The sequence below is a fragment of the Quercus robur genome, chromosome 7, assembly GCF_932294415.1.
Source record: "Quercus robur chromosome 7, dhQueRobu3.1, whole genome shotgun sequence".
Classification (NCBI taxonomy): domain Eukaryota; kingdom Viridiplantae; phylum Streptophyta; class Magnoliopsida; order Fagales; family Fagaceae; genus Quercus; species Quercus robur.
In genome coordinates this window covers 23,150,824-23,160,861 of record NC_065540.1, presented here as the reverse complement: position 1 = coordinate 23,160,861, position 10,038 = coordinate 23,150,824, and the positions used below count along the sequence as shown (strand labels likewise).

Genomic DNA, 10,038 nt, shown 5'->3' with positions numbered 1-10,038 from the left:
AAGAAGATGGTAGTCCAAGCCCGATAACGCAAAGCATCCATGTGCCTGAGAATCCGCCGAGGAGGGTATAGCCCTCGGCTGGCCCAGAACTACACTGAGGAAAGGGGCAAAAGTGGCATAGGGATAATCTTGTAAGAAATCTGAAATATCTAGGAAAGGCTGCCCATACTACCTGTCCTAGACAGAGCTTTGCCTCTGACAGAGTCGTGTTCCTTTAGCCTACTTAACCACTCCCCAACAACTCAGGTCTAAAACTGATGGGACAAATATTAGTCTTGAAAGGGTCGACCCTACACGTGGACGAAGGAAATTGAACGCATGCGAGTATAAAAGAAAAAATATGTAACCTAAGCAAGGGGCCTCCAGTCCTACGGAAAAAGGGGAGGTGCAGAAATATCTTAAGAAATCCACGGCCGGGAAAACATGACTTAACCTTTCGATCCCACTCTCTACAAATGATATTGTATGGGCCCATTTACGTGCGAACCCAACCCAACTGCGGTTCCGCGCAAATCGTGTGCTTACAGAAATTATTTAGATTTAATTAATATTATTATTATTATTGTTTAGTAAGTATATGAAATAGATGATTTATAATAAGTATGAAATAAACTCACATCCACAAAAAACAAAAAAAAAAAAAAAAAAAACAAAACAAAACAAAACAAAAGTTTGAAATATCCCTTATATATACATTGTCCTTTTTGGTCATTTATCCCTCAAAAAGCCACTTTTAACAGTTTTTACCAAACACTCAGCTTTTTCATTATGCACTTTTTAACAGCTTTTACCAAACACTCAGCTTTTTGAAACTCCACTTTTTCATTATGTACTTTTACAAAACTCTACTTTTTCATTATGCACTTTTTCAAAAAGCTGAACCAAACTCACCCTTATTCCTTTTCTTGCTTGATTCTTGTATGCTTTTCCTTTTGCTCTAGTCTAGAGTTCTATCTAACAATGGGATTTGGTCTATGAACAATAATAGGAACTCGATTTGGAACAAAGTTTTTAACTCCTCATATATCCCTATATTGAGTTTAAATTTTGAAAATTTAATTGTTGGATTGCATGTTTCTATTATATTGTTCATACTTGCAAAATTTCAAGAAAATCAAAGATCTATAGTTATCAAACAAATGTTAAAATTTCAAGTTTTTGTGATTTAAAATTGTTTATAAAAAATAAGTTAATGATCTAATAGTAAATAACATTCGATTTAAACAAAATTTGATATACATATTAAGAACATAAGGAACATAAAATTTAACAGATAAATTTTTAAAAGTCACACAAAAAAAAATATATATATATATATATATATATATAAAAAGTTTGAAAAGTTTTTCTCCAAACTAGATTGGAGAGAAACTTTGTTCCTCATTTTGTAGTCTCCTCTCAACAATTAAGTTAGTCTAAAGAGGCCCCAAAAATAAAAATGAAATGATCAACTAACCCACACTAATGTTATGATCAATTTCTTTAAAAAGAAAAAAAAAAAAAAAAACTTTTTAGTTAATAAACTTAAGTGGTGCTACCTCTCTCTCTCTCTCTCTCTCTCTCTCTCTCTCTCTCTCTCTCTCTCTCTCTCTGTGGAATTAATTTTGAAAAACAAAAAAAACAACATTCATCTTGATCACTTGGGCGGACAAGCTTTGGGGGTGTTAAATAACAAACATTTGAATCAAGATTTGTATCTTTCTATTACTTTCCATGAAAAAAGATATTCCCAATACGGTTTGGGAGAGTGTTGAGGCTCAAATCCTTCTTGCTAATGACAATTTTGATTCTAAACTTCCAAACTGAATCCATTGTTATAGCAACCATCTCATGCCAAACCACCCCCACAGAGATTCATTTAAGATTTTTCTTAGTCTTGGAGGCCACAAAAGGAGCAAGATTTCTCATCTTCACCACCTTGTCATTACACATCAAATATTTAAAGACAAAAGTCCAATTGCAACTCCCTACAATAACACTTTAATTTCCACTGGAATTTGCTTCTCCAACATTTCTTCCAAAGGGGGTGAGGTGTGTTTGAATTTATGACTATTTCTTAACCTATAGTCAGTAGGTAGACTTGGATGAAAACTTGTCATTCCATTTCCATTATCCAAATTAACTCTCAATCCGTTTGGATTAAACTTATTTTTGCTGAAACTGAAAATTGAAAACATTGTAGCAAAATAATTTTTAAATGTATGAATAGTACTGTGGGACCCATTTTTAATATTTTTTTCTGAATAAAGTGACTGTGGGTCTTATAAACAGTGCATAAACAGTACTGCTACAGTGATATTTGTCCCCTGCCTAAAGCAAAACGAGTGAAGTAAAAAAAAAAAACAAAAAACAAAAAACAAAACGAACACAGACACAACTTTCAACCCAATCCAAACGACACCTCTATCCTGATCTCCCGGAGTCAAGGAATTGGAATACACATGATAAGCTCAACTGACACATCATACAAGAGCTTCCTCAACTTGTTATTTGTTAGTATCCTACCACCTTTTGAGTCTATGGGGTCTATTAAATCAGTGGTATGTTTTCTCTTGACTCTTGACTCACAGACTCTTGAACCTATTGACGCCTCAAAATTGTTTATTGTTACTGCAGTGTTACTGTTACTTATTTTATTGTTAGTTTTGCTTTTACTAGGCAAGTCTCCTTGATTTTATCTGGAGAATGGACCCGAGTCCTACTCATCCACACAAGTCAAGGTTTATCCATTTGATAGCGAAGCCAAGCTGGCTTACTCGTTCCTATCTTTGAGATCCTATGATAAGATCTAAGATCTATCCATGCCTAATTTTAGATTACTTTTTACGTATTCATCCATCACTTCCCAAATCAGTTTCCTTCATTCCTTACTTGCACATTGTAGGACCCCCAACTTGGGTCTGGTTAATTTTTTCAATTTCCGATAAAATTTTTTTAAAATTAATTTATTATTATGTACCCTTAGAACATACATTAATAAAATCATTTGTCTAATTATGATTAAAGTTTTTGTCTAGGAGGAAAGTTTCACTCCAAATATATTAAAAGTTTTATCAATAAAAAGATGATAATATATTTAACTTAACTAAGTGACTTATATGTATTGCATATGACATGTATCATCTTTTTATTAATGATTAGAGTCCAAGACTCTAAATATGTTTCTAACTAAACATTTTCCTTGTAACCATTGGGCAAGTATTTTGAGTATCACATAATTTTTTCACAACTATTTTATGTATATGATCTCACTTTTACCGTACTTTTTTTTTTTCACCACTCATATTCACTTGCATTAAATTAGAGCTATGACTTATGAATTGAGACCGGTTAAAATTGGAAGTTAGAATCCATTAAAAAATATTGTTGTAAATAAAAAATTAAAATTAAGAATATAAAAAATTTTGTGAAAGAAATGGTGTTAATTGCATAGCGAAATTAGATCTCAATCACAATCTCAATCTCAATCTCAATCTATATGACTTATGACAAAATTATGGCACAAATGTACCCCATAAGTTTTTTTTTTTTCACGGGCTATAAGCCTATTTACCCTCTTACATCATTGAGCGGCCAAATTCACAAGCCCTGTTACATTCACATTCTCTGTTTGAGCTAAAGCTGCTTAGTCAGCACAAATCTATGTGCATTTTGCGGCGCGTGGCAGCCGCTGATTGCTCTCTATCTTCTAGAACCCAATCCTCTCTCTTACTATAAAAACCCAATCCAGAAACCGAGAAAATTCAACCTTTCTAAAGTTCTAAAAGTCTTCGGATTATCGAATATTCTAAGAATAAACTAGTTCAAACTACTTCGATACAGTACTAAATGAATGTCACTGAGTTTATCGAGTTGCTCCCTGGCTTGCCCGAAGAACTCGCGCTTGAGTGCTTGACTCGTCTGCACTACTCGACTCACCGAGTCGCCGCCCGAGTTTGCCGCCGCTGGCGACACCTTCTTCACAGCAAGAACTTCTACTACCACAGAAGGCAAACTGGTCATACCATTAAAGCGGCTTGCTTAGTTCAGTCACTCCCGGTTCTGCCCGGTTCAGACGAGGCTAAACCGGTTGGACCGCCAGCTTATGGAGTGGCCGTGTTTGACCCGGTGAGTGGAAACTGGGACCGAGTTGACCCGGTTCCTGAGTACCCAGATGGGCTTCCTTTGTTCTGTAAAGTGACGAGCTCGGAGGGCAAACTCGTGGTCATGGGAGGGTGGAACCCGGTGAATTATGAACCGGTGAAGGACGTGTTTGTGTACGAGTTCACGACTCAGCAGTGGAGGAAAGGCAAGGACATGCCTGAGAATCGGTCATTCTTCGCTGCTGGTGAGTTGGGTGGGCGAGTTTTCATCGCGGGTGGACACGACGAGAGCAAGAACGCGTTGAGTTCAGCTTGGGTTTACGATGTTAGAGAAGACGAGTGGGCCGAGTTGACTCGGATGAGTCAGGGCCGAGACGAGTGCGAAGGGGTCGTAATTGGGTCCGAGTTCTGGGTTGTGAGTGGGTATGGGACTGAGAGTCAAGGGGACTTTGAGAGAAGCGCAGAGGTGTATGAACTCGGGACGAGTCAGTGGAGGCGAGTCGAGGAGGCGTGGAATGTGACTCAGTGCCCCAAGTCCTGTGTTGGTGTTGGAAAAGATGGGAAGCTGTTTTGCTGGGCTGAGTCTAACTCGGAAGTCCGAGTTGGAGCTTGTGGGATTGAGATGGGTGGAATGACGTTTCTGTCCGGGTCGGCTTTCCAAGGAGGATCGCAAGGGTTCTTCTTAGTGAAAGGGCAAAATGGTAAACTGGAGAGGATAATAGAAGTGCCCGAAGAGTTTTCAGGGTTCGTGCAATCAGGTTGCTTCGTAGAGATCTAATTCCCATTAAGGCAATTCTTGATACATATTGCCGTGTACAAAATCATGAGTGTACTTTAAGAAATAGTGTAAATTTTGTGGGAGGTTGATTAGACTAAAGTATAATGTTTCTTTGTGCTTTGAGATGAAAGTAACTAAGGTTGGTAGTTTATCCCACAAAGTGACCGAATCATAGGATAAATCTAGACATACTCAAATTTCGCAGTTTGTTAACTTGGGCTGGTGGACACTTTTTGCCCCCCTATTAACTTGACCCAATACTTTTATTGTGAAATTGAGCATGAAAATGGTTGTGTTAATATAGGCAAAATTTGCCAAATAGTAGCTTTTTAGAAAAAAAATTTATACATAATATGCGGATGAAACATTTTAATAAGTTGGATTGTCTTTGGATGAAACATTTTAATAAGTTGGATTGTCTTTGAACAAACTCGAGTTCCAACCCATTTCCTCTTGATGAAGTCTGACATGGACAAAAAAAATAAAATAAAATAAATAAATAAATAAACAACAACAACAACACCATGGAACTCAAGTCTAGGAAACTCAAGTTCCATTTGTACAGATCTCGAGTTTCCTAAACTTGAGTAAAAAAAAAAACAATCTAACTTACTAAAATCCAAATGCTTTTTTGCTAATATTTTTTCAAAAAGATGCTGTTCTACAAATTTTGCCTAGGATTGGTGGTTGGAATCTTACTGGGTAACAGAAGAACATAGTTGTATATAACAGGGGAAGCTAAATGAATAAAAACCCGAGTACCATGATTAGCCAAATAAATCAGAGACCTTTTTGTACCATCAGTACAATTAAAACACTGCCAAAAGAGTGCGATAGCTAGTCTGCAAGAGTCTACCAAATCACCAACACTGGTGACCCCCGAGATCAATTAATGATAGTACATCAAAGCAAAGCTGCTTGAACTCAAACTTGTAACATATAGAATTTTTGCTTTTAACACAATACTATTATAGACTACTATTAACTAATTAAGAAGAGTAATCTTGGCTTCGACTGCGGCTCCTACTGAAGCTCTGGCTTCGGCTTCGGCTTTGGCTCCTGCTCTGCCTCCTTGACACATAAGGCGACCTTGAGTAAGACCGCTCCCTATACCTTCTGTCTCCAGGTGAAATCGACCTACATTACAATAGGAGACATCTTCAGACCTCTTGTTTTTAAACCCATCTTTAGACATATTATATTGAAGACAATAAATTATTAATAAAGTCGCCACAAACCTTGAGTAACGCCTCCGTCTAGGGGAAGGGGAATAATAATCTGGATTACGAGAGTAAGCTCGTGCATAGCGTGGTGATCTAGAGTAGCGAGGTGGAGACCGCCTCCTGTCATATACCCGACCCGTGAAAAACAACATCATACATGACTAAAAAACACAGAAGTGAAAGATCTTTGAAATTTCAAAGTCTAAAACATTGACAGACTCAAACAGAAAATTCCACTCTCTTGGAATTGTTAAAATACTTTTTCAAGCACAGAGTACAAAGGTGAAGGTGGATGGGGTGTGAATGTGGTGTTTTAATATCATATTAATTAAACAAAAAATGACCCTATGTTTTGTTTTGTATGGAGGGAGTTGGGAGAGAGAGGATATGAGGATAAACGAAGGGATTGGAATATACTTTTTTTTTTTTGGGGGGGGGGGGGGTGGAAGAACAAACCCAAACACCCCAAGTCCTTAACTCTATGTTTGTATGGAGGGAGAGGAAGAGGGGAAAAGAGGAGAGAGAAAAAGATGGTAGGAATATAATAAAAATTAGCACATTCGCCACCCCTCATCTTCTCTTGTTCACTCCCCCCCCCCCCCCCCCCCCCCCCCAATCTCCCTCCATCCCAAACATACCTTAAAATAAACACAGTGACCTGCACATTCCTCTTTTGGGTAGACAGGGACCAATTAATAAAAAATTGACCTCCCCCTTTGGAAATGTTCTTCTTACACTACAAACTAAGAGAAACTCTCAATCTTCTTACACCATACACTAAAAGAAACTCTCAATTTCAATGCCATCACACATCAATTGAAAACCGCATCACCCTGAAGTAAAAAAAAAAAAACCAGTAGGCATATCAATACCATTGAAGACAAAGAAGTCTCACCTAACACGTTCTCTAGCCCTCATTTCCACAGGTTTCTTTCTGTTCTCCTCGGCAAATACAACTGTCAATTCACGACCAAGAAGAATCTGACCATCCATATGATATTTTGCATCTGCAGCATCATCCGGGTCTACATACTGCACAAACCCAAAGCCACGAGGCTCCCTGCATCATGATCAAATGAAGCATTAGAAAAACAAAATATATATAAAATCAAATGCAGTTCAAAAATGCATGCTGATTGCCAAAAATCACAAATATAACCTCAAGTCCAATATGTATAGTTTATGATCAAATATCTTCTGATACTTTATACAATTCAACTTAAAACACCATGTGGCTGCTAACCTTGTGGGAGAAAAAGTTAAAATTGAGATGAAATTCTTCAAGACCTGAAATTCTTCTCAATGTATACAAACCCAACTTCCTTCGAATCTTCATCTACATTAAGAACATCTTCAACAGTACCCCTTATTTACTTGATTGGTGTCTTCAACACCTCTTATTACTTCATTGTTGTCTTCAACACAGTACTCTTATTACTTCATTGGTGTCTTCAACACTTTCAATAAAAACAGCCAAATACCCATAAACTGATTGTATATAATTAATTTTAAAAAACAAGGGTGGACCCCATCATCACATTCAATTGAGACAGCATGAAGACAAACAATTGGACAAAAATCAATAAGTGAAAGTTTGCCTAAACCTGGCAGAATAAAAAGACTACAAACAAAAGGTTTGCAAGATTCACAAACCATATCAGCCAATACACGATGACATGCTTTGCTTACCCAGTATAATAATCTCGGGGCAAGTAAATGTCCTTGAGCTGGCCAAACTGCCCAAATGGTCCACGTAGATCTTCTGGCCTACATAGCATATACAAATGAGAATTTTGGTGGCATACTTTTGATAAAGCTACTGGAAAAATAATTTATTAATTTAATAATCGCACCAGTGTTAATAAAATAAAATAAAAAAGCCGCTACTGGAGCCTCAGAAACAGGAAAGAACCAACCAATTTTTAAAAAAGAAGTGGGAACTTTTGCCCTTCCAACAAAAACACATTTATAACTTTAAAATCTCTTTTGAAGCTTGATGCTAGGATAGTAATATTTTTACACAATTGTCAAAGTCTCTTCTTTTTTTCTCTTTAGCTTTCTCCATTTTTGCTTCTTCTTTTCTTTTCCTTTCTGTTCTTATCTTATTTTTTTGGTTGGATAAATAACAACCTTTAATTTGAAAAGATAGCATTGGAAATTAGTGCAACTTGTTCAACAGTAACACATTGGTTCTAATTGACTGCACGAGCACCCTCTTGAGAAACCAATAAAGCCTCTATAACTTTTAGGCATATTAAATCATAAGCTTTTAGCAATATCAAGTATACAGACAAAATAAGGGATCCTTGAACCTTCCCATGACAACCTATTTATAATCCATATCAATCATTTAGGAACAATCATTGCTTGCAAACCTTCCACTAAGAAATTTCAAATGCCACCCAATTTACCAGATAATTAAGTAACAAGAAAGAGTAAATTTTCACCCAATAGATCCGATACTGATGATATATTATATCCCTAAAAACCATATTTACCACATTCCTCTTATAATTAAACACCCACTATAACAACCAAACCTTAGTCCCAAGTTTTTCCGGGTCGGCCACACATATTCTTCTAACTGAAGTTATACTCTCTGTCACTTTCTTAACTGACACATCCTTTTTTACCTGCAGTCAAGGCGAAGGTTCCGAACCAAGAGACTTGTAGGAAGATCTCTACCACGACCTCCATGGCGGCCCCTAGGGCTGGGGCTACGACGTCTTCGGCCATAACCCCTTGGTGGTGAAGGACTGTAGCTGTAACTTCTACCCCTCATTTCACTCTCCTACAACCATCAAAACAAAAATAAACTAACAATTATTTAGTGTCACATGACCATTACTAAGAGGGAAAAAGTTAACAGATCCCCTAAGAGCATTGATTTAAAAGCAACTGATTTTTTCACAACTTTTTACATTTTCTGTGAAAGTGGTATCAAAATTTTCCTCCAAATGGTACCCATTAACAGGACCCTTACTAAAATTGTGGAGCTTAATAACACAACTACATTTAAAAATTTACAAGTACTAAACAATGCTATTCATAGCCATTTTTGTAAAACCAAAACACTGCAACTGTCTCCTATGGTTTTTCTCAGCTATCTTTGGGACAATATTCGTTTCAAATAGAATCTTTTCAGACAATTATGTTCTTTTTAATGATTTCCAGCAAAGATCAGTTCGAGGAATTCCAAGTTTCCTATAAATAAATAATAATTAAAATCAAAACAATCTTTAAATAAAATAAAATAACTAAACTCGATTATTACAACAAAATCAAACAGAACTCATAACCTTGCAGCAACATCAACAACAAAAATAACAAAAAGAAACACAAATTAATTTTTTGAAAAAAAATTCAAATCTTAATTATTTTTACATGATTTACAAACTAGCTCGATGATCCAAATTAACACAGTTAAAAAAGCGATGAGTGGTTTAGGATCTGATAGATAAAATACCTAATCTTCGCAGAGAGAGAGAGATAACTGAGAAGAAAGAAACGAACGGTCTCTGATTTTTTTTAGTGGAACTGCTTTTCTTTCACAAACAACGGAAGAAAATCTGAGGCTGTGATCAAATTCTGATGAATGAGCTCTTTTTTCTTCGTATCTCCGTAAATCGGCTTTATATAGTCCGTTCGTTCGAGAAGCTTCTTCTTAAGACAGGTTTGTTGCTGTACGCGCGAGGCTATGGGTCCTCAAGAGGTTTTCTGAAATCCAGCCGTCCAATTTGCATGTCTCACGTGTATAGATTGTGGACTGTACATCAATTTGTTTTTGGGGATAAAATATTCTTTTAGTCTCTATTTGTTTTTGCTTTTTTGGAAGAAAATTAATTTTTGTAGTTTTTTTTTTTTTTTTTTCCATTTTTCTGGTGTTTGTTTACATGTAAAATGTGGTCAACTTATAAAATATTTTTGGTTGACCGTAAAATTCTTTATAAAAAAT

General features: G+C 36.3%; 2 protein-coding genes across 2 annotated transcripts; one reads left to right on the top strand and one right to left on the bottom strand.

The window, feature by feature from the left end:
- Positions 1–3,706: 3,706 nt before the first annotated feature.
- On the top strand, positions 3,707–5,020 carry LOC126692820 (F-box/kelch-repeat protein At2g44130-like). The gene has a single exon (XM_050388585.1). It carries the CDS (start codon positions 3,829–3,831, stop codon positions 4,858–4,860), a length of 1,032 nt encoding a protein of 343 aa, XP_050244542.1. The 5' UTR covers positions 3,707–3,828; the 3' UTR covers positions 4,861–5,020.
- Positions 5,021–5,603: 583 nt separating this feature from the next.
- On the bottom strand, positions 5,604–9,707 carry LOC126692821 (serine/arginine-rich SC35-like splicing factor SCL33). The gene is made up of 6 exons (XM_050388586.1): positions 9,550–9,707; positions 8,717–8,874; positions 7,773–7,850; positions 6,979–7,143; positions 6,099–6,203; positions 5,604–5,997 (listed from the first exon to the last, which is right to left on the bottom strand). Exons 2-6 carry the CDS (start codon positions 8,863–8,865, stop codon positions 5,850–5,852), a joined length of 645 nt encoding a protein of 214 aa, XP_050244543.1. The 5' UTR covers positions 8,866–8,874; positions 9,550–9,707; the 3' UTR covers positions 5,604–5,849.
- Between the last annotated feature and the right edge of the window lie 331 nt (positions 9,708–10,038).